The sequence below is a fragment of the Oryctolagus cuniculus genome, chromosome 5, assembly GCF_964237555.1.
Source record: "Oryctolagus cuniculus chromosome 5, mOryCun1.1, whole genome shotgun sequence".
NCBI lineage: Eukaryota > Metazoa > Chordata > Mammalia > Lagomorpha > Leporidae > Oryctolagus > Oryctolagus cuniculus.
In genome coordinates, this window is record NC_091436.1 from 154,990,569 (window position 1) to 155,015,659 (window position 25,091).

General features: G+C 43.7%; 1 protein-coding gene across 8 annotated transcripts in view; it reads left to right on the plus strand.

Moving 5' to 3' along the window:
• The window catches only part of LOC103349690 (ankyrin repeat domain-containing protein 26), a 151,236-nt gene that overhangs the window by 72,014 nt on the left and 54,131 nt on the right, over nt 1-25,091 (plus strand). The window contains exon 1 of one of the 8 annotated variants that reach the window (XM_051855071.2): nt 202-416. The exons of 2 other annotated variants lie outside the window; for them this stretch is intronic. In XM_051855071.2, the coding sequence (XP_051711031.2) occupies nt 250-416 (167 nt within the window). In that variant the 5' untranslated portion in view covers nt 202-249. Of the gene's footprint in view, nt 1-201; nt 417-3,301; nt 3,658-8,180; nt 11,015-25,091 lie in introns of those variants that run through there. 5 more of the 8 variants (XM_070074378.1, XM_051855070.2, XM_051855075.2 and 2 more) reach the window with 5 other exon arrangements.

Genomic DNA, 25,091 nt, shown 5'->3' on the forward strand with positions numbered 1-25,091 from the left:
TTTTCAGCCTCCGGGCCCAAGCCTGGCCCCGAGGGCCATCCTGGTCCCTCATATCCTCCCCATCATTGCCAAATGCCAACTCAGGCCTCATGTGCATGCCTGTGCCTGTATCTACAGGGCACCCTGACTGTGTCTGTCTGCAGTGTCCCCTTGGCTTTTTGCTGCCTCCATCCAGGGGACAAGTCATCAATGGGCAGGCTGGTCACCGGGCAGAGGGTGACTCTCATTTCTTGAGAATTTACTCTGTGCATGGTGCATCATGTGCCTCTCACATTTGTGTCCCTAGGCTCATCCTCAGCAGGCACCATTGGTCCTAATTTGCCAGTGAGAAACCTGAGACTCAGGAAAAGCAATGAGGTTCCCAAGATCACACAGACAGGATGGAAGCATCAGGGTTGGGACTCAAATCTCATCAGGTGAGCCCTTCATGCCCCTTCATGTCGGTTTCACAGGGTGAAGAAGAAATGCAGACACAACACTGGGTTAGGAAACCACATAGTTTATTTTATTTACGAGTCATGTGTGATAATTCAAGAGCAAGCCTAGGAAGAGAAATCCAGCTGGCTGTGTGTTCCTGCAAGCAGGGATCCCTCTGTTACTCCAGGCCTGGGTTCTCAGGTGAGGGAGATAGATGGGCATGCACTGCATCTCAGCAGAGGAGTGACCCTTGGGCAACACAGCACCCTTGCCCTATCTGCAGGAAGAGCTCCCCCACCTCCTGCCATGCAGACATGGGCCACTGAGGTACCCAAGACCTGGTTGAATCCAGACGCTGCAGTTGTCCCAGCAGGCAAGGCTCACAGAGGGAGGGGTCCCTGTTGGGGACAGTAAACAATGCCTGCCAACCCAGCAAGGCAAGAGGAAGGCCAGCTACAGCTTCATGATGGCCCTTGGATTCTCTCCCAGCACTACTGGCTGTCCTGCATGCACTGGGTGAGAATCTGCCACCAACAGGGCAGCCTAGATCTACCAAGAGACAGTAAAGGAAAGGGGTAGGGCAGGAGAAGGGAGCAGGTGTTTACTTTATCCCTTTCATCTTCCCACCACCCCGGTAAGAAAGCATTAACACAGCCCATTTTCCAGAAGAGGTTGTTGCCCTGAGCTGGGAGGACTCTTGCTAGAGGGCAGATGGCTAGAGAGAACTACATTTAAATACAGGTGGTGGTGGGACTCCCATTTCTCACTGTTCCATGGCTCCACTCCAAAAGGAGGTGTCTGGAGCCAACATTGTAACACAGCAGGTTAAGCCACTGTCTGTGACACCAATATCCCATATGAGCACCAGTTCAAGTTTCAGCTGCTCCATTGCCAGTCCAGCTCCCTGCTAATGTGCCTGGGAAGGCAGCAGAAGATGGCCTGAGTACTTGGGCTCCTGCCACCCACATAGGAGACCTGGATGGAGTTCCAGGCTCCTGGCTTTGGCCTGGTGCAGCCCTGGTTGTTGTGGGCATTTGGAGAGTAAACCAGCAGATAGGAGGTTCTTTCTCTCTCTCCCTCGCTCTCTTCTTACATTGAAATATACATTTTTTAAATTTTATTTTTATTTATTTGATGTACAGAATTACATAGATAGAGAGAAAGAGAGGTCTTCCATCTGCTGGTTCACTCCCCAATTGGCCGCAATGGCCGGAACTGCGCCAATCCAAAGCCAGGAACCAGGAGCTTCTTCCAGGTCTCCCACATGGGTGCAGGGGCCCAAGGACTTGGGCCATCTTCCATTGCTTTCCTAGGACATAGCAGAGGGCTGGATCAGAAGAGGAGCAGCCTGGACTTGAACCAGAACCCATCTGGGATGCTGATGCAACAGGCGGAAGCTTAGCCTACAATGCCATAGTGCCAGCCCCCACCAAGGATTAATAAGCTCATGTCTGCAGCTGAGGAATGAGGCAAGGAGCATTACAGGATTTTCCTGGTTCAGAGAGGCTGTCCTGCTCCCCTGCAGGCCCAGCCTTGGCAGCAACACCTCAGTAACCCAGCCCCATAACCTCCAGTGCTTCCACATGCACCCAGGTGGCTATTCCCCCATGACCCTGGATCCTCTCACTTGAGGTTCTGAAAGTCAATGTCAAGTCCATTTTTAGGAGCATGTGGGTTCCAGTTGCAGTAATGCTGAATCTCTGAGGACTTGGCCAGAGCAGTCAAATCAATGTGAACTTCACTTGAAAAACTGTGAGTGCCTAACAGACTGCACGCACTGCACCACCCTGTGAGCTCCCAGGGGTGCTGGGGCAGCATTCGGAGCCCTGTGCCCAGCTCTGGAAGCCAGAACAAGGCTCAGTTCTCTCCTCTCCTGGGGAAGCAGTGATTCCCCAAGGGGAGCTCCCCACCAGCCTGATTGCTGTGACTGTTGTAGTAAATCCCACAACAATCCTACTAAGCAGGTGCTGTTATTATGTCCACTTTGCAGATGGGGAAATTTAGACAGGGACCAAGTAACTTGCCCAAGGATTTCAGGTAACCAGGACTGTGCTGCTGGGCGGTCAGCCTGTTAGCCCTACTTCTAGGCTACGGCGCCTCCTTGAGCCCTTTGAACTGGGCCAACTGAGGCTGAGGGAGCTCCTGGCTGCTGGATATCACACAACTAGGCAGTGGCAAGGCTGGACTCAGGACCTGTGATTCCTTTAGGAGGAATATCTGGAGTGTATAAAGGGACAGTGAGGGGCACTTAACAACACAGACCTGGCCAAGAACACGGCGCCCCATTTGTAAGCTCTAAGCACCGCCACTGTCTAGGAAGCCAGCACTGCCAAGGGCCCAGGTCAGCTCATAGCCAGCACACTTCAGCTCAGTGTAGAAGGGGGCACTTTGCAGAAGCAGGTCCTGTCAGCATTGGGCCTTACTGCAGGGAAGTAGAGGATGTTAAGAGCTGCTTGCATCCCTCCAAAATAAAGCATGGGTTAATAAAGATTCATTTAGGGGAAATTACAGCAAAAAAAAAAGAAAGAAAACTTGAAGACCAGCTGGGCCTGCAGAAATGCATTTTCATGTCTCCTGGCAAATGCGCACTGATCTCTTCTCCTGAGTTTGCAACTGATACGGCCAGTTTCTAAAGTCGAGAAAAAACAATTTTATTATAGCTGTTAAGTTCCCATGGAAACCAGCTAGGACCCAGAGGAATGGGGAACTGAAGGATAAGGCGATTTACAGAGAATTAGGGGAGTTTGCTGAAGTCCCAGGCAGGAATCCCTTAAAAAAAAAATGTGCCCTACAGTCAGCTGCATTCGAAAGCAAAGCAATCACTCAAAAGTGTCCTGCAAATAACGCGCTGATGTCTTCTGGCCGCGGACTTCCGTGCGCATGCGCGCCAACTCGCCCGCTAGACGCGCAGGAGCGCGCATGCGTTTACCGGCGTTGCTTGGTGACAGTCGTTGTGCGCTGAGACTGAGGAATCGTTGGATTTTTCTGCTGGGAACGTTGAAGCGAAACGGAGGGCTCGGCCATGAAGGTTTTACCTTCCCATTCAAGAAGCGCGAGTGTCTCCTGATCTGTCCCCTCCGGCGTGAGGATGGCAGACGGGACTCGGGCCCTGCCCGGGAACCGCTTCCCTCACAAGGGTCTCGGGAAGCCGCGCGAAGCTGCCCGTGAGGGTGAGGGAGCCGGAGGGCAGCAGCTCGTGCTGCTCCGGAAAAGTGGCGGGAACTGTGGGGAGCAGGACAGGTACAGGGAAGGCGCTTTCTCTCTCCCAGGTCGCTCCCTGCCGTGGTTTGCTTTTAATGGGCGCATTTTATTGTATATACTGTATATATATTATGGAAAATGTCTCCTGAGAGAAATAGTTTCCCTTATATGTCAACTCCCGAGCCAGTAATTCTTTTGGCAAAATCCAATATCTGTTTCATATTAGTGCACATTTATGTATACACATTCTTTAATGAGGGAACTTAAATGGGAATGTGGAGAGGGACGATGGCTGTATTTTACTGAGATCTGCTTTTGTCACAATGTGAGCTCTTTATATGTTTATCTGTTTTACATAAACAAAGTAGATATAACAGGGTTATAAGTTTTTTTGTTACCCATGCCGCCTTTCAACTACTCTTGTGATATTAGTTCGCAGTGCCTTAAAAACAAAGACATGCTAAAAATTGTGCTACCAGTTTTCATAAGGTAATCATTTACTATCGGTTGAAAAGACAAATGAATGGAACTTAAATCCAGAAACTCCAAAGTATATGTAAGAATTTAGAACTTGATACTGGTTATATTTCATATTAGGAAAAGATGGGGGCTGGCGCTGTGGCATACCCACCTTCTGCAGTGCCGGCATCACATATGGGCACACTGGTTCCAGTCCTGGCTGCTTCACTTCCCATCCAGTTCTCTGCTATGGCCTAGGAAAGCAGTAGAAGGTGCCCCAAGTCTTTGAGCCTCTGCACCTGTGTGGGAGACCAAGAAAAAGCTCCTGGCTCCTGGCTTCGGATCAGCCCAGCTCCAGCTATTGTGGTGATTTGGGGGAGTGAACCAGTGGATGGAAGCTCTCTCTCTCTCTCTTTTTTTCTCCCTACTTCTGCCTTTCAAATAATAAATCTTTTTAAAAAACAGGAAAAGATGAATTATTTATAACTGAAATGTATGTTGACTAGGGAAAACTAGCTAGGTTTTAATGTCATAAACCCAAGTTGCTATTGTAATAAAAAAAAAAAAACTTAAAATATGCAACATGGGAAAAGTACCAGGAGAAAATACAAATTCTTATCAATAATTTTTTTGTTGAAAAAGAAGTTACTAAGGGCCGGCGCCGCGGCTCACTAGGCTAACCCTCCACCTTGCGATGCCGGCACACCGTGTTCTAGTCCCAGTTGCCCCTCTTCCAGGCCAGCTCTCTGCTGTGGCCCGGGAGTGCAGTGGAGGATGGCCCAAGTACTTGGGCCCTGCACCCCATGGGAGACCAGGAGAAGTACCTGGCTCCTGCCATGGGATCAGCGCAGTGCACCGGCCGCAGCGCACCGGCCACGGTGGCCATTGGAGGGTGAACCAACGGCAAAGGAAGACCTTTCTCGCTGTCTTTCTCTCTCACTGTCCACTCTGCCTGTCAAAAAAATAAAAATAAATAAAAATAAAAAAAAAGAAGTTACTAAGAATTAACTCAAAAGTATTCTGAAGGTTTGATTTATCAAAGTAACAATCAAAACCTCCTGGACTGGGTGTTAAGTTTAGCAGCCAAGATGCTTCTTTGAATGGCCACATCATAGGAGTGCTGAGGCTGATTTTGGTGCCACCTCATCTTCTGCCTTCATGCTAATGAGCAGCTAGGGAAACACCAATAATGATTCAAGTACAGTATCCCTGCCATCCATGTCAGAGATCCATACTGACTCCTATGCTCCTGACGTTGGCCTGGGCCAGCACAGCTGTTGTAGACACTTGAGGAGTGAACCAGTAGGTGGAAGATCTTTCTCTCTCTCCTCCTCCTCCTCTTTCAATAAAAGGAAAAGAAATAAAATAAATCTCATGTGGATCCCACATCTTAGCCTGGATCTACATGGTGAGATATCATTCGAGGCTCTTGTTTGTCTTTTTCTGTTAGACAGTATTGTTTGGGTCCAGTTCAAATAATGTTGTAAGAACCAATTTTTGTTCTCTGATACCAGATGTTTACCCAGGGCCTCTTTATTTGTGTAGCACCTTTTCTTAGATTGTAGAATGTCCTATGTCACTCCCAGAGCAGGCATCACAATGTGGTTGTTCCCTTAAGTTATCTATTTTCTGTAATAAACTCTTCCTTCCTTTTTTAAAAGATTTATTTTATTTATTTGAAAGACAGAGTTACAGAAATGTAGAGACAGAGAGAGGTCTTCCATCTGTTGGTTCATTCCCTAGATGGCCACAACGGCCAGAGCTGCGCCGATCTGAAGGCAGGAGCCAGGAGCTTCTTCTGGGTCTCCCATGGACTTGGGCCATCTTCTACTGCTTTCCCAGGCCATAGCAGAGAGACTGGATCGGAAGTGGAGCAGCTGAGACTAGAACCGGCACCCATATGGGGTGCCGGCGCCTCAGACGGAGGATTAACCTAGTGCACAACAGCACCGGTCGCTGCCTTCAGTCTTTACACTGTTTGCAGATATTGTCACTTCTTTACTGAAGTTTTTCCCCTCGTCAATCTGTTCATTTCTAATATTTGGAACCATTTTCCAACAAGATGATGTCCCTCAGCTAGGTAGTCAGGGTAGGAATGGAGGGCAGTGGCTGCAGGCAGCCCAAGCTGCAGCAATACTAATGAGCTTTGTTTATCTGCTGGTTTTTGGAGTCTCTTTACCATTTGCAGTTCTCATCTCTTCTTTACTGAAGTGTTCCTCCAGTCAGTCTTCTCAGTTCTAATTTTGTTTATTTAGAATCCTGTTCCAGGCAAGGTGGTATTTTCTGGCCAGGGCACTGGGGTAGGGGTAGAAGGATGCTGTGTTTCTCTCTCTCTGCTAGTTTTTGGTTTCTGTGCTGCTTGTTGTTCCTGTCACTTCTTCACCGAAGCTTTTCCTGGCAGTCTTCTAGAAATGAGTTTTTTTTCTCTTATTGTTTGAAACTTTTCCTGGCTGAGATGGATGTAGATCCTCTGTTTTCAGCTATGTTCCGTCATTTGTGTTTTGCCAAAACAAAACAAAACAAAAGTAAAATACGTGGGTAGTAGATATAATTCTTGCCCATTTGTGATAAATCACCACAATTTAAAATAAAACAGACAATACTGCAATTTATTTCCTTGAACAGTAATAGAGATGTTTGGGCATAAACTGTCTGAACAGAGCAGCTTATTAGTGTTATATAGTTTGAGGGGAAGAATGCAATTTAACAACTGATAGGTTTGCAAAGGCATAAGGGGATTGATATCAATCTGTCACAGCAGCTTGGTTATCAGAGTAAGACTGCTGTTAATTGGTAGGCACTCAAGGTGTATTTACAATGTGAGCTAGTGTCTGATTAGCTGTCTTTGTTTTTTTTATCCCATTTTCTTTTTTGAAAATTTTTTAATTTAAATTTTTAAAAATTTTATTTAAGGAATAAAAACTTCATGCATTTCATATATACAAATGTAGGAACATAATGATTCTACCCACTCTATCCTCCCTCCCACCCCCACAACCACCCTTCTTCCTCCCTTTCCTATTCCCATTCTTATTTTTTACAAAGATCTATTTTCAGTTGACTGTTCCTTTTAAGCTTTATTTATGTACTTGTAGGTAGGGTTACAGAGAGAGAGAAAATTTTCCATCCACTGGTTCATTCCCCAAATGGCCACATGGCTAAAACTGGGCCAATCCAAAGCCAGGAGCTAGGACCTTCTTCTGGGCTACCGACACAGGTTAAGGGCCCAAACACTTGGGTCATCTACTGTTTTCCCAGGCCATTAGCAGAGAGTTGGATTAGAAGAGGAGCAGCCAGGACACAAACGGGTGCCTATATGGGAGGCTGATGACACAGGTGGAGGCTTAATCTACTATGCCACAGTGCTAGCCCCTTCAATTAGCCTTATACTCATAAGATTAACTCTACACTAAGTAAAGAATCCAAACAATAGTATGAAGATTTAAAAAATTCTGTTCTTCAACAGTCGAGTCAAGGGCTATTCAAAAATCATCACATCTCAAAGTGTCAATTTCACTTCTATAGATTACCTTCTGGGTACTCTATTAGTTACCACAGATTAGGGAGAATGTATGGCATTTGGGGATGGGCTTATTTCACTGAGTATAATGATTTCCAGTTGTATCCATTTTGTTGCAAATGACAGGATTTCATTTTTAACTGCTGTGTAGTATTTCACAGTGTATATATACTATAATGTCTTTATCCAATCTTCAGTTGATGAACATCTGGGTTGATCCCATACCTCAGCTATTATGAATTGAGCTGCAATAAACATAGGGGTACAGATAACTCTTTCATATGCTGATTTCTTTGAGTTTGAATAAATTCACAGGAGTGGAATGTCTGAGTCATATGGTAGATCTATATTCAGATTTCTGAAGTATCACCATACTGTCTTACACAGTGACTGGACCAGTTTACATTCCAACCAATGGTGGATTAGGGTACGATTTTCCCCACATCCTCATCAGCATTTGTTATTTGTTGATTTATCTATGAAAGCCTTTCTAACTGGGGTGAAGTGAAACCTCATTGTGATTTTGCTTTGAATTTCCCTGATGGCTAGTGATCCTGAACATTTTCTTTTCTTTTCTTTTCTTTTTTCTTTTTTTTTTTTTTTTTGACAGGCAGAGTGGACAGTGAGAGAGAGAGAGAGAGAAAGGTCTTCCTTTGCCGTTGGTTCACCCTCCAATGGCTGCCGCGGCCGGCGCACTACCTCAGGCACACCACGCTGATCCAATGGCAGGAGCCAGGTACTTCTCCTGGTCTCCCATGGGGTGCAGGGCCCAAGTACGTGGGCCATCCTCCACTGCACTCCCTGGCTACAGCAGAGAGCTGGCCTGGAAGCGGGGCAACTGGGACAGAATCCGGTACCCCAACCGGGACTAGAACCTGGTGTGCTGGTGCCACAAGGCGGAGGATTAGCCTAGTGAGCCGCGGCACCGGCGATCCTGAATATTTTCTCATGTGTCTGTTGGACATTTGAATTTCCTCTCTTGAAAAATACCTGTTCAGACCCTTTGCCCATTTCTTAACTGTATTGTTTCTTTTGTTTTTGAGTTTCTTGAACTCTTTATAGATTCTGGATATTAATCCTTTATCAGGGACTGGCACTGTAGCATGGCAGGTAAAGTGGCTGCCTGGAGTACCAATATTCCATGTGGGCATTGGTTCAAGGCCTGGCTGCTTCACTTTGGATTCAGCTCTCTGCTGTGTCCTGGGAAGGCAGTAGAGGATGGCCCAAGTCCTTGGGCCCCTGCACCCATATGGGAGACCTGGAGGAAGCTCCTGGCTCCTGGCTTCAGATCCGCGCAGCTCCTGCTGTTGCAGCCAATTCGGGAGTGAACCAGCAGATGGAAGACCTCTCTCTCTCTGCCTCTCCTTCCTATCTCTGTGTAACTTTTTCAAATAAATAAATCTTTTTTAAAAATCCTGTATTAGTTGCATAGTTTGCAAATATTTTCTCCCATTCTGTTGGTTGCTTCTTCACTTTGCTGAGTGTTTCTTTTGCAGTGCAGAAGCTTCTCAGTTTGATATAACCTCATTTGTCAATTCTGGCTTTGATTGTGCCTAGAACTCTTTGCCATTATCAGTGTCTTCTATGGTTTCCTCAATGTTCTCTACTAATTTCATGATTTATAAATTGAGGTCTTTAATCCATTTTGAGTGGATATTTGTGTATTATGTATAGTAGAGGTCTTGTTTCATACCTCTGCAAGTGGAGGTCCAGTTTTCCCAGCACCATTTGTTGAAGAGACTGTCCTTGCTCCAGGGATTGATTTTAGCTCCTTTGTTAAAGATGTGTGCATGGATTTCTGGAGTTTCTATTTAGTTTGATTGCTGTCCACATCTGTTTTTGTGCCAGTAGTAGGCTGTTTTTGAATATAATTGCCCTATAGTATGTTTTGAGATCTGATACTGTGATTTCATCATCTTTTTTTGCTATTTAAGATTGCTTTGGGGCCGGTGCTGCGGCTCAATAGGCTAATCCTCCACCTAGCAGCACTGGCACACCGGGTTCTAGTCCCGGTCGGGGCGCCGGATTCTGTCCTGGTTGCCCCCCTTCCAGGCCATGGCCAGGGAGTGCAGTGGAGGATGGCCCAAGTGCTTGGGCCCTGCACCCCATGGGAGACCAGGAGAAGCACCTGGCTCCTGCCTTCAGATCAGCGCAGTGCGCCAGCCGCAGCGCACCAGCCACAGTGGCCACTGGAGGGTGAACCAGCAGCAAAGGCAGACCTTTCTCTCTGTCTCTCTCTCTCTCTCTCTCTCACTGTCCACTCTGCCTGTTAAAAAAAAAAAAAAAGATTGCTTTAGCTATTCGGGATCTCTTTTGTTTCCATATGAATTTTAGCTTCATGTTTTCTAGATCTGAGAAGAATGTTGGTATTTTGATTGGGATTGCATTGAATCTGTAAATTGCTTTCAGTAGAATGGACATTTTGATGATGTGATTCTTCTAATCCTTGATCATGAAAGATTTTTACATTTTTTGTTTCTTCTGTTTCTTTAATGTTTTGTAGTTCTCATTGTGGAAATCTTTGATGTTTTTGGTTAAATTTATGCCAAGGTATTTGATTTTTTTGTATTGTGAATGATATTGATCTTAGAAGTTCTTTCTCAGCTATGACATTGTCTGTGTATACAAAGGCTATTGATTTTTGTGTTAATTTTAGATTCTGCCACTTTACCAAACTCTTTCATGAGTTCCAGTAATCTCTCAGTAGAGTCTTTTGGATCCTCTATATATAGAATCATGTCATCTGCAAATAGGGATAGCTTGATTTCCTCCTTCCCAATTTGTATCCCTGATTTCCTTTTTGACTAATGGCTCTGGGTAAAACTTCCAGAACTATATTGAATAGCAGTGGTGAGAATGGGCATTCTTGTCTGGTTCTGGATCTTAGTGGGAATGCTCCCAGTTTTTCTCCACTCAGTATGATGCTGGCCATGGGTTTGTCATAGACTGCCTTGACTGTGTTGAGGAATATTCCTTCTATTCCCAAGTTGCTTAGAATTTTCATCATGAAAAGGGGTTGTATTTTATCAAATGCTTTCTCTGCATCTGTTGAAATACTCATATAGTTTTTATTCTTCTGTTTGTTATTGTGATGTGTCACATTGATTTGCAAAAGTTGAACCTTGGACCAGGGATAAATCCTTTGGTCCAAGGTAATGAACCCTCTGATGTGTTGTTAGATTCGATTAGCTAATATTTTATTGAGGATTTTTGCATCTATGTTCATCAAGGATATTGGTCTATAGTTCTCTTTCTCTATTGTATCTTTTTATGGTTTAGGAATTAAGGGAATGCTGGCTTCATAGAAGGATTTTAGAAGGATTCCTTCCCTTTCAATTGTCTTGAGTAGCTTGAGAAGAATTGGAATTAGTTCTTCATTAAAAGTGAAACCATGGGGCTGCCACTGTGGCGTAGCAGGTAAGACTGCCTCCTGTAGTGCCAGCATCCCATGTAGGCTCTGATTCGAGTCCCAGCTGCACTGCTTCACTTCCAATCCAACTATCTGCTATGTCCTGGGAAAGCAGTAGGAGATGACCGAAGTGTTTGGGCCCCTGCACCCACATGGGAGACTGGAAGAAGCTCCTGGCTCCTGGCTTCGGATAGGCTGAGTCCAATAGCAGCAGATTGCAGCCATTGCAGACATTTGGGGAGTGAACCATCGGATGTTTTCTTTCTCTGCCTCTGCCTCTCCGTAACTCTGCCTTTCAAATAGATAAATCTTTTCTTAAAAAAAAAAAAGTGAAGCCTGTGTGAAGTCATCCTGTCCTGGACTCTTCTTTTTTGGGAGGGCCTTTATTAGGGATTCAATCTCCATCTTGGTTATTGGTTTGTTTAGGTTTTCTTTGTCTTCATGACTCATTTTTGGTAGATTGTATGTGTTCACAAATCTATCCATTTCTCCTAGGTTTCCTTATTTGTTAGCATAGAGCTCTTTGTAATAATTAACACTGCTTTTGCTATATCCCATAAGTTTTGATATGTTGTAACAACTTGTCCCTGCCCATTTTCCATAAATATTTCTATTGTTTACTTTGGATTTCCTTTGTACTTTACTCGAAGGTTCTCTGCCTTCACATTCTTTCATAATGATGGCTATCTTTCTGTGTTTCTTTGTATAGCACATCTTTAAGCATCTTTTGTAAGGCTGGATGAGTGGTGATAAATTCTGTTTCTTTTTGTTATTTAAGGTCTTTATTTCAACTTCATTCATAAAGAGAGCTTTGCAAGGTACAGTATTCTGGGTTGATAGTTTTTTTCTTAAGACTTGGATTATGTCTCTCCGTGCTGTGCTAGCCTGTAGGGTTTCTGATAAGTCAGCTGTGAGCCTAATTAAAGATCCTCTGAAAGTAATCTGGTAGTTCCCTCATGCACATTTTAGAATCTTTTCTTTATGTTTTACTGTGAAAGTTTGACTACAGTGTGATAATGTGTCATGATGAAGTTCTTTTCTGGTCATGTCTGTTAGTTCGGTGAGTTTCCTCTATGTGAATGTCCCTTTCGTTCTCCAAATTGGTGAACTTTTCTATAATTATTTCACTAAATAGGCCTTCTAATCCATTCTCTATTTCCACACCTTTAGGAATTCTTTAAGACCCCTATGCTGGGTCATCTGATAGTATCCCATAAATCTCCAACACTGTTTTTTTAAGTTTTCTAATTTCTTCTACCTTTTTTTGTTCTGACTGAAAGATTTCCAAAGATTTGTCTTCTAGCTCTAATACTGAATATTTTTCCTTCTGTCTCTGTTGTTCAGGCTTTCTACCACACTTTTTATTTGCTCTGTTGAATTTTTCATTCCTAATATTTTATTTTGATTTCTCTTTAAAATCCCATCTTTAGGAGAAAAATTTTCATTTGTGTCATTTTGGATTTCTTTAATTTGTAAGTTTGCTTCTCATTTTTTTCTGAGTAATCCTATGATTAATGTTCTGAATTCCATTTCAGGCATTTCATCAATCTCTTATTCTAATAAAGTTTTATTGTGTTCCTTTGGTGGTGGTGGGGGGGGTCATGTTGTCTTTCTTAATGTTGTTTCTTGAGTTTCTCCATTTATTTCTGGGCATTTGTGGAAATACTTTTTGGTTTTTTCCTCTTCTGGCCTTGTCTTTGAACTATGTCTCTGTGGCTTGGTGGAATATCTGCTCTTGCATTGAATACCCAGAGGCATATGCTGGACGTGGCCAGGGAGCTCTGGTCAGTGCTCCAGGGCAGGGTGAGTATCGAGAATGACATCCAAAATGGCCTAGTAGTTATCTTGTTAACAGAAGTGGGGTATGGTCATCTCCGTTGGTATGGTCACACCTTCACTTCCTCTCTTCTGAGGTGATTAATGCCTTGATATTAGCTCTCAGTGGGGATACTACTCATCTGTACTTCCACATGGACTGCACAAAGGATCTGTGCAGTCTTCAGTGTGAGAAGTGACCCAGCCCAGGCAATCAGGGAGCTCTCAGCATGTGGAGCCACTCACAGTGATTGCCCAGAGACCCAGCTACACCCTGTGCCTTCTCATGCAGTCACAGTGTTCTTACCGTCTCAGCTCTAAAGACGCCCACAGTCACAGGGTACAAAGGATCCACTCTGCCCTGATAGCTTTTCCCATCCACAAAGAGGCTGAGGGGTCCCCAGAGCCATTGCCTGTGGGTGCTCCACTGAGGTGGATTGAGCCCCAGAGGCTGTGATATGTTAAGAGGTTAGGGGCACCTCACAGTCATATGTGGGTGTGCAGCCCCCTATCATTCCTCCTAGCCAGACTCAAAGTCAGTGGAGAACACAGATTTTTCCCTTTGGTAAAATCCCTGGATCACACACATTCTCAATACCTGCCAGCCACAGCCCTACTCATTTCATAGTTGTACTGGGCGCGTACAAGTCTCTGCAGGCGGTACTGATGCCAAATTGGCTCCTTCCCCTGCCCGTTGCTAGGTGGGTGCGGCCAAGCTGCTGCGGTTGCCTCTGCTGACGAAAAGGAGACTGTCCCTTCAAGTTACCGGGTGCGCACACAAGTCCTGTAGCTACCTTCTTATGTCTAAAACGGTGTCCGCTATGTCACAGCTGACTGCCACGCACCATTGTGGTGGGATATGGGGAAAAACATGCCCCTTTTCTTTTTCTCTGGGTTAGCAGGTGCCCTTTTCCCCTTAGGACTCTGGGCCAGACTCAAAGACAGTGTATAATACTAGGTTCTCCCCCCAGCTATATCAGCAGTGGCACAGGCCGCTGCAGTCTGATCTCGCCTTGCTTTCCAAAGCTGGTGCTTCTTCTGTTTCAGGGCTACTGGGGCCATTTGTTGTGTCTACTCTTTGCTGCGCATCTGCACCTTCCACACAGATCCACAGCATCTTTCCTGCTTCCGCAGAATCCTCCCTCTCTCTCTCTCTCTCTCTCTCTCTCTCTCTCTTTGTCTCTCTTTGTCTCTCTCTCTCTCTCTTTAAGATTTTTGCCCATCCCAGAGCAGACCACCCTGTCACTATTCCACTGTCTTGTCGTCTCCTGGCTGTCTTGAATAGGCAAGAGACTGATATTGGCTAATCAGAGACAAAAGGTCATTGTTTGAATACGTTGAAAACTGGTTCTGTATGTTTGCCTCTTATCATGGCTACAGGTCAGTCCTTTTATAACTTTGAGGCAACGTTAACTAGATGCTTTCTGATTAAAAGTTGCCTTTTGTGGTGGGAACTTAGATTAGCAATTAAGATGCTGGTTTAAATACCTGATTAACCATAAGAGAATACCTGAGTTCATACCTAGCCCAGGTTCCCATTCCTGCTTCCTTCCATAGCCTGGAAGGCAACAGTGGTATCTCAAGGAATTGGGCTCTTGCTACACATGTGAGACATGGATTGATCATATGGCATGATTCCAGGTTTCAGAGCAAGCAGTCCTAGTCCACCTTGGGTGATGGGGACATTCGGGAGTGAATCAGCAAAGGAGACCTCCCTCCTTCTTCCTGTCTTCGTCCCTATCAGTTTGTCCTTCTCTTTTTCTTTCTTTCTTTTTTCTCTCTCTCTTTTTATTTTTTTTGACAGGTAGAGTGGACAGTGAGAGAGAGAGAGACAGAGAGAAAGGTCTTCCTTTGCTGCTGGTTCACCCTCCAATGGCTGCCGTGGCCGGCGCGCTGCGGCCAGCGCACCGCGCTGATCTGATGGCAGGAGCCAGGTACTTATCCTGGTCTCCCATGGGGTGCAGGGCCCAAGCACTTGGGCCATCCTCCACTGCACTACCCGGCCATAGCAGAGAGCTGGCCTGGAAGAGGGGCAACCGGGACAGAATCCGGCACCCCAACCGGGACTAGAACCTGGTGTGCCGGCGCTGCAAGGCGGAGGATTAGCCTAGTAAGCCGCGGTGCCAGTGACTCTTTTTCTTTCTATCTCTGAATCTGAAAACAAAAATTTGCTTCCATTATCCATATGTAAAATTTAAACTATTTCATATTTTAGGATAGTAGACTTATTTTAGAAGGCCAGGTCAAGAGGAGTTATTAAATAATGGCTCTAGTAGGATCTCCTTTTTTAGATGCTTAAATTGAACTAGAAAAGTTATTTCCATATTTTTTGTAGTTGGTAACTGGCTTTGTTTTATTATCAGTACTTTTAGGGACTCATACTCAAATTCTAACACAATAAACTCCATTAAGAAATTTCAGTTTTGTAAATTTATGTAGGTAGATGACAGTGATATTCATAGGCACATGTCCATTCCATAAAAATATAACTGTAGCTTCCTGTTGGTAAATCTAGCTTTTGCCCTAGGATTAGATAATAGGATAAATGGTTATAAAAATATTTTGGGGCTGTGGCATAACAGGTAAAGCTGCCTGTAGTGCCAGCACCCCATATGGGTACCAGTTCAAATCCCAGATGTTCCACTTCCAATCCAGCTCTCTGCTATGGCCTGGGAAAACCGTGGAGGATGGCCCAAATCCTTGGGCCCCTGCACCCACATGGGAGACCTGGAGGAAACTCCAGGCTCTTGGCTTCAGATCGGCATAACTCTGGCCATTGCAGCCAACTGGGGAGTGAACCAGTGGGTGGAAGACCACTCTTTCTCTCTGCCTCTCCTTCTCTCTCTGTGTAACTCTGACTTTCAAATAAATAATTTAAAAAAAAATCTTTTACTTTCCATCAAAACAATTAAGAGGGACCAGCACTGTGGCTTAGCAGGTAAAGCCGCCGCCTGCAGTGCTGGCATGCCATATGGGCACCAGTTCGAGTCCTGGCTTCTCCACTTCCAATCCAGCTCTCTGCTATGGCCTGGGAAAGCAGTGGAAGATGGCCCAAGTCCTTGGGCCCCTGTACCCATGTGGGAGACCTGGAGGAAGCTCCAGGCACTTGGCTTCAGATCGGCATAACTCTGGCCATTGCAGCCAACTGAGGAGTGAACCAGTGGGTGGAAGACCACTCTTTGTCTGTGCCTCTCTTTCTCTCTCTGTGTAACTCTGACTTTCAAATAAATAAATTTTAAAAAAAATCTTTTACTTTCCATCAAAACAATTAAGAGGGACCAGCGCTGTGGCTTAGCAGGTAAAGCCGCCGCCTACAATGCCAGCATGCCATATGGGCGCCAGTTCAAGTCCTGGCTTCTCCACTTCCAATCCAGCTCTCTGCTATGGCCTGGGAAAGCAGTGGAAGATGGCCCAAGTCCTTGGGCCCCTACACCCATGTGGGAGACTCAGAGGAATCTCCTGTTTCCTGGCTTCAGATCGGCATAGTTCTACGTGCTGCTTGTTTCCTCCTGAGTTCTTCTTTCATGTATCATCTCCTCTTCAAAGCCTTTTCTGTGATCAGGTATAATTTTTCAAAATTAAATCTTTTTATAAACTTCTTTATGTGGTACAGATAAAGAGAGAGAGATGGGGAGAGTGTGAATGTGTTTGTATGTTCCTAATCTATTGTTTATTTCCCAAATGTCCACAATGGCCAGGAATGCACAGGGTAAATCTTGAAAATCAGGAACTAGATCCTGGTCTGCCACATGGGTGGCAGCAATTCAACTATTTGAGCCATCTCCTGCTGCCTCCTAAATTCTGCTCTGTCAGGAAGCTAGATTGGCAGTCTAAGATGAGAATCAAAATTAGGCACTCCAGTATGAGATGTGAGCATAGTATCTGTTGTGTTAACCACTGGGCAAAACACCCACCTCAATATCAATTCATATATCACAGGGTATCATAATTGTATATTTACATACTTTTGAAGGAGAATGTGCTCTTCAGAAACTCATGGAAAGAATATTATTAATATGCATGGATTTGAAATTTTTTTCCCAAAGAAACCTTTTATTTAATGAGTACAAATTTCATAAGTACAACTTTAGGCATATAGTGATTTTTCCCACAATACCCTCCCTCCTGCCTCCATTCCCACCCCACCTCGTCCTCTCTCTCCCATTTCCTTTCTACCATTTTCCATTAATATTCCTTTGATTAACTTTATACACAGAAAACCAACTCTACTAAGTAAAGATTTCAACAATTTGCACACGTGCACACACACACACACATACACAAACTGTTTGAGAACAAGTTTTACAGATAATTCTTATAATGCAATTCATTGAGGACAGAGGTCCTGCCTGGGAAGTAAGTGCACAGTGACTCCTGTTGTTAATTTAACAATTAACTCTCTTTTGTGTGGCATCAGTGATCACCAGAGGCTCTTGACATGAGCTGCCATGGCTATGGAAGCCACTTGAATTCAAAATCTCTGTCAGTATTTAGACAAGGCTGTAAGCAAAGTAGAAGTTCTCTCCTCCCTTCAGAGAAAGATACGTTCTTCTTTGATGACCACTTCCTTCCACTGTGGTCTCACAGAGATCCTTCATGTAGGACATTTTTTGCCACAGTGTCTTAGCTTTCTATGCCTGAAATCCTCTCATGGGCTTTTCAGCCAGACCAGAATGCTTTAAGGGCTGATTCTGAGATCAGAGTGTGGTTTAGAGCAATTGTCATTCTATGAATCGGTTGTGTGGACTGCTTCCCATGTTGGAACATTCTCTCCTTTCTAATTCTATCTATTATAATTACCAGACCATTGATCTTATTTATATGATTCCTTTAACACTTAAACCTATCTATATGTATGATCGCTTTAACACTATATATGGAATCTGGAACCAACCAAACTTAGACCAAGCCATGTCACAGGATACAAGGGGGCTAGGGACTGCACCCCTCAACTGGAACAGCAGAGGCAGACTGAGACCAAAACCATGCATACGAAGGGTGGTGGTGTAAGGCCAGGCTGTGCCTGGTTCTCCTCACCCTTCTCCGTTTCTTCTTAGAGGCTCTACAATGGGGTCATGTTAACTTTATAATGAGAATTTTTTGTACTACTGCTAACAGGCTGGGCACAAGTGAGACACCAGAACCCTGGCCGTTATGCATCTGTCCAAACCCACAGAAGGTGCAACACCAAGAGTGAGCCCTAATGTAAAAAAAAAAAAAAAAAAAAAAAAAAGCGAAAAGAAAAGACCACTATATATGATAACTTTAACACTTAAGATGTCATTTTACTACCAAACTTAATGGAATTTGGGCTCCCATGGCAAGTTTTTAAACTGTACCCTTAGATATAAGTCCATAGGAATGTATGCAGAGCTATACAGCTTTCCACTTACAAACTTCCTTCTCCCTGTCTTATTGCCGCTCTTATTTTTTACTGATCTATATTTTCAATTGTCTTTATACATATATGATTAACTCTATGTTAAGAGTTCAACAAATAGTACGAAGAAGAGAAAAGATGAAAAAAAAACTTCGACAGTTAAGACAAGGGCTGTACAAGTCATTGCTTCTCAAAGTGTCAATTTCACTTTTACAGATTTCGTTTTTACTGCTTTATTAGTTGTCAGAAATCAGGGAGAACATATGGTTTTTGTCCCTTTGAGACTGGCTTATTTCACTAAGTATTATGATTCCCAGATTCATCCATTTTGTTGCAAATGACCAGATTTCATTTTTTTCTCTGCTGTGAAGTATTCCATAGAGTATATATCCCATAATTTCTTTATCCAGTCTTCAGTTGATGGGCATTTAGGTTGATTCCATGTTTTGTTTTGTTTTGTTTTGTTTTTTTGTTTTTTTTTTTTTTTGACAGGCAGAGTGGACAGTGAGAGAGAGAGACAGAGAGAAAGGTCGTCCTTTTGCCGTTGGTTCACCCTCCAATGGCCGCCGCGGCCAGCGCGTTGCGGCCGGCGCACCGCACTGATCCGATGGCAGGAGCCAGGAGCCAGGTGCTTTTCCTGGTCTCCCATGGGGTGCAGGGCCCAAGCACCTGGGCCATCCTCCACTGCACTCCCTGGCCACAGCAGAGGGCTGGCCTGGAAGAGGGGCAACCGAGACAGAATCCGGCGCCCCGACCGGGACTAGAACCCGGTGTGCCGGCGCCGCTAGGCGGAGGATTAGCCTAGTGAGCCGCGGCGCCGGCCTGATTCCATGTTTTAAATATTGTGAACTGAGCTACAATAAACACAGGGGTGTAGATAGCTCTTTTATTTGCTAATTTCATTGCTCTTGGGTAAATTTTTGGCATTTCTGTTCTGTTCCGTTGGTTATCCATCTGTTTTTGTGCCAATACCAGGCTGTTTTGATTATAACTGCCTTGTAATATGTCTTGAAATCTGGTATTGTGATGTCTCTGGCTTTGTTTTTATTGTAGAAGATTGCTTTAGCTATTCAGGGTCTCTTGTGTTTCCATATGAATTTCAGCATCATTTTTTCCAGATCTGAGAAGAATGTCTTTGATATTTTGGTTGGTATTGTATTGTATCTGTATATTGCTTTCAGGAGAATGGACATTTTGATGATATTGATTCTTCTATTATATGAATATGGAAGATTTTTTGTATCTTCTTCTACTTGTTTCTTTAATGTTTTGTAATTCTCTTTGTAGAGATCTTTGACACCCTTAGTTAAATTTATTCTGAGGTATTTGATATTTTTTATAGCTATTGTGAATGGGATTGATCTTAGAATCTCAATCTCGGCCTTGACATTGTCTGTGTATACAAAGACTGTTGATTTTTGTGTATTGACTTTATATCCTGCTACTTTACCAAACTCTTCTGTGAGTTCCAATTTTCTCTTAGTGGAGTGTTTTTCATCCCCTGTGTATAGAATCATGTCATCTGCAAATATGGATAGTTTGACTTCCTCTTGCCCAAATTGTATCCCTTTGATTTTTTTTCTTGCCTAATGGCTCTGGGTAAAACTTCCAGGACTATATTGAATAGCAATAGTGATAATGGGAATCCCTGTCTGGTAGCAGATCTCAGTGGGAATGCTTCTAACTTTTCTCCATTCAATAGGATGCTGGCTGGGAGTTTGTCATAAATTGCCTTGATTGTATTGAAGAATGTTCCTTCTATACCCAATTTGCTTAGAGTTTTCATCATGAAAGGTTTTTTTTCCCAAATGTTTTCTCTGCATCTATTGAGATAATCATACGGTTTTTGTTCAGCAGTTTATTAATGTGATTTATCACATTGATATTTGATTTGTGACTGTTGAACCATCCCTGCATACCAAGGATAAATCCCACCTAGTCTGGGTGGATGATCTTTTTGGTGTGTTGGCTTCAATTGGCTTGAATTTTGTTGAGGATTTTTGCATCTATGTTCATCAGGGAAATTGGTAATTCTCTTTCTCTGTTGCATCTTTTTCAGGTTTAGGAATTAAGATGATGTTGGATACATAGAAAGAATTTGGGAGGATTCCCTCCTTTCAGTTGAGAATAATTGGAGTTAGTTCTTTAAACGTCTGATAAAATTCAGCAGTGAAGGCATCTGGTCTTGGGCTTTTCTTTGTGGGGATAGCCTCTGTTACTGATTCAATTTTCATCTTAGTTATGGGTCTGTTTAGGTTTTCTGTGTCTTCAAGGCTCAATTTAGGTAGGTTGTATGTGTCCAGGAATCTATCCATTTCTTCCAGGTTTTCCAGTTTGCTGGCATTCAGCTCTTTGTAAGTATTTCTGATGATTCTTTTTATTTCTGTGCTGTTTTTACATTTCCTTTTTCTCTCTAATTTTATTGATTTGGGTCTTTCTCCTTTTTTTGGTTAGCTAGGCAAATGATGTGTCAATTTTGTTTATTTAAAAAAACAACTCTTATGCTGATCTTTTGTATTTTTTTATTCAATTTTGTTGATTTCTTCTCTAATTTTAATTATTTCTTTTCTCCTACTAGTTTTGGGTTTGGTTTGCTGTTGTTTTTCTAGATCCTTGAGATGCTCTGATAGGTCATTTATTTGGTGCCTTTCCAATTTCTTGTTGTAGGCAACAATTGCTATAAACTTTCTTCTTAACACTGCTTTTTCTGTATGATATGCTGTGTTGTTGTTTTCATTTGTTTCCAGAAATTTTTGGATTTCTCCTGTGATCCTCTGTTCATTAAGGAGCATGTTGTTCAGTCTCCATATGTTTGCATATGTTCTAGAGATTCCTGAGTTTCTGATTTCCAGCTTCATTCCATTGTGGTCCAAAGAGATGCATGGTATGATTTCAATTTTTGTGAATTTTCTGAGACTTGCTTTATGGCCTTGTATGTGATCAGTCCTAGAGAATATTCCATGTACTGCTGACAAGAGTGTGCATTCTGCAACTGTAGGATGAAAAGTTCTGTAGATATCTATTAGGTCCAATTGGTCTATAGTGTCAATTAAATCTGTTTTCTTGCTGATTTTCTGTCTGGTTGGTCTGCCCACTGCTGAAAGTAGAGTATTGAAGTCCCTCATTGCTATTATATTGAGTCTATGTCTTCCTTTAGATCCCTTAACATTTCTTGTAAATAGCCAGGCCAGGTGCCCTGTAATTAGGTGCATATATGTTTATAATAGTTATATCTTCCTGTTGAATTCATCCCTTAATCATTATATAGTGCCCTTCTTTGTCTCTTTTGACAGATTCTGTGTTAAAGTATTTTGTCTCTTATTAGGATGACTACACCAGCTCTTTTTTGGTTTCAGTTGGCATGGAATATCTTTTCCATCCTTTCACTTTCAATCTGTGTGCATCTTTGTTGGTGAGATGTGTTTCTTGTAAGCAACTAATAGATGGGTTTTGTTTTTTAATCCATTCAGCCAGTCTCTGTCTTTTTTTTTTTTTATAATTTTTTTTTTTTTTGACAGGCAGAGTGGACAGTGAGAGAGAGAGACAGAGAAAGGTCTTCCTTTGCCGTTGGTTCACCCTCCAATGGCCGCCGCGGCCAGCGCGCTGCGGCCGGCGCAACTCACTGATCCGATGGCAGGAGCCAGGAGCCAGGTGCTTTTCCTGGTCTCCCATGGGGTGCAGGGCCCAAGCACTTGGGCCATCCTCCACTGCACTCCCTGGCCACAGCAGAGGGCTGGCCTGGAAGAGGGGCAACCGGGACAGAATCCGGCGCCCCGACCAGGACTAGAACCCGGTGTGCCGGCGCCGCAAGGCGGAGGATTAGCCTAGTGAGCCGCGGCGCCGGCCAAGTCTCTGTCTTTTAACTGAAGAGTTGAAGCCATTTACATTCAAGGTGAATATTGATAAGTAATGACTTTGCCTTGCCATTTTTCCAAAAATATTCCTATTTTTTACTTTGAATTTCCTTTGAACTTTTACTGAGAGATTTTTTTCCTTTACCTTCTTTCATAGTGATAACCATGTTTCAGTGTTTCTGTGTGCAGCACATCCTTAAGCATCTTCTGTAGTGCTGGACAGGTGACAAATTCTTTCAATTTCTGTTTGTTATGGAAGGTCTTTATTTCACCTTCATTCATAAATGAGAGCTTTGCACAGTATAGTATTCTGGGTTGAATGTTTTTCTCTCTTAAGACTTGGAATATATCTCTAATTCTCTCCTAGCCTGTAGGGTTTCTAATGAGAAGTCTGCTGTGAGTCTAATTGGAAATCCTCTGAAAGTAATCTGGCATTTCTTTCATGCACGTTTTAGGATCTTTTTATGTTTTACTGTGGTGAGTTTGATTACAATGTGTTCTAGTGAAGATCTTTTCTGGTTATGTCTATTAGGAGTTCTATGTGCTTCCTCTACTTGGATATCCCTTTCTTTCTCCAAATTAGGGAAGTTTTCTGTTATTATTTCCGTAAAAAGGCCTTCTAGTTCTTTCTCTCTTTCCACACCTTCAGGAACTCCTAGAATCTGTATATTGGGTCATTTTATAGTATTCTGTAGATTCCAAACAGTTTTTTTCAGTTTTCTATTTTCCTTATCTTGTTTTTGGTTGACTGTATAATTTCCTGTGCTTTGTTTTCTAAGTCCCATATTCTTTCTTCTGCTTCACCGATTCTCTTACAGCTTTCACTGCATTTTTTATTTATTCTATTGAATTCTTCATTTCATTTTGATTTCTCTTTAAGATCTCAATTTTATGGGTGAAATTTTCTTTCATGTCTTGAATGGTTTTCAGTAGTTCGTGCATTTGCTTTTGATTACTTCTATGTAACCTTATGATCAATTTTTTGAATTCCATTTCTTACATTTTGTCCATCTCATCATCTTCACAATCTAATATTGAAGTGTTGTGTTCTTTGGGGTGTCATGTTGTTTTCCTTATTCTTGTTTCTTGGATTGTTGTGTTTGTTGTTAGGCATTTGTGGAGAAAGTCGTTGCTTGCTTGCTTGCTTGCTTTTTTTTTTTTTTTTTTTTTTTTTTTTTTTTTTTTTTTTGCTGTGGTGGCTTTTAACTTTGTACTATGCCTTTGTGGATAAGTGGAGTGTCTGCTTTCAGTGAATATCTAGAAGCTTGTAGTGGGTGTGGCCAGGGACCTCTATTCAGTTCTCCAAGATGAAGGGTGTGTCTGAGGTGACACACCCTGGTTTAGTGTGATAAATCTCCTCTTGTTTTTAAGAAGGGAAATTTATTGAGCTCCTCTTAAAAGAGAACAGTGCCTGAGCACTAGCTCCAGTGTGTATAATATTCGTCTACTCTGCCCCAACGACCACACAAAGGATCTGTGCAGTCCTCACTGTTAAGTTCAGATTCACCAACAATGTCCCTCACCAGGTAACCATGGATCCCTGAGCATGTAGAATTTGCCACAGTGACTGCCCAAATTCCCAGCCACATGGTGAGTCCTCCCACACAGCCTCAGTTTTTTTTTTTTTCAGTCCCAGCACAGAAGCCTCCCACAGTCATGAGCTCCCAGCCCCCGGTTAGTTCTCCCCACCACCAGAGTCAGGAGTCCACTCAGCTGGTTGCAGACACGAGCTGGCACAGCTGTTACATATATCCAAAATGGTGCCCGCTCTATTGGCTTGTTACAGGTCACTGTTGTAAAGTGATCAGGGAGAGAGAAAGAGAGAAAAACGTGTCCCTCCTTTTTTTTTCCTCTTCTAGTTTAGCAGATACACTATCCCCATGGGGCTCCAAGCCAGGTCTCCTCCAGGCTCTTCCTGCAGCTTTAGCACCAGTGACTTGGGCTGCTGTGGTCTGGTCCCACCTCTCTTTCCAACGCTGATGTGTAGGTTATTGGCTGCTGGAGTCCTCTCCAGTGTCTTTGTAATTTAGTGAGATGTCTATACTTTCAATGAGTTCCAAGAGGTATGTGCTGGATGTGACCTGGGTGCTGTGTTCAGTAGTCCAGGGTGGAGGGGGTATCCATTGTAAGGCCCCATGGGGCTTTGTAGCTTTCCTTTGATTTTTGATTAGAGGAAGTCGTTCAATTCTATTGGTGTGACCCACCCTTTTCCTCACAGTTGTGGGACGCCCCAGTTTTAGTCTCTGATGAGCTCAGGGTTCACCCTGCTTAAAGAACTGCACCTCTAATCTGTGGAGATTTTCTTGTGGTGAGGTTTTGCTCTATTATGAGATGCTGTGTTTCTGTGTGTTGCAGTGGAAATACAGAGTCCTGCCTACTGGAGCCCAGCTCACTTTTCAATGGTGGTGGAGGTGATAGGAGCACCAGTGCAGGGAGCCCCACTTACTATGTAGCCTGTCTCACTTCTCACTGGTGGATGGAGTGGGCTTGAGTTTTTTTTTTTTTTACTTTTTTTTTTTTTTGACAGGCAGAGTGGACAGTGAGAGAGAGAGACAGAGAGAAAGGTCTTCCTTTGCTGTTGGTTCACCCTCCAATGGCCGCCGCAGCTGGCGCACCGCGCTGATCCAATGGCAGGAGCCAGGTGCTTCTCCTGGTCTCCCATGGGGTGCAGGGCCCAAGGACTTGGGCCATCCTCCACTGCACTCCCTGGCCACAGCAGAGAGCTGGCCTGGAAGAGGGGCAACCGGGACAGAATTCGGTGCCCCAACCGGGACTAGAACCTGGTGTGCCGGCGCTGCAAGGCAGAGGATTAGCCTAGTGAGCCATGGCGCCGGCCTGGAGTGGGCTTGAGTTTTCAATATTCAGGACTTCTTGTTGTACAGCTTGTGTGGTGGGGAAGACATTCTGAAATGTTGTGGTCCTCGTTCTTGGGTAGGGGGTGAGGTGGCCCCCACAATTGATGGGCGTGTGCTAGGGAGGCAAAAGCAGCAATCCCCTGCTTATGCTTGAAAATGTGAACAAATGAAATGGCTTCTC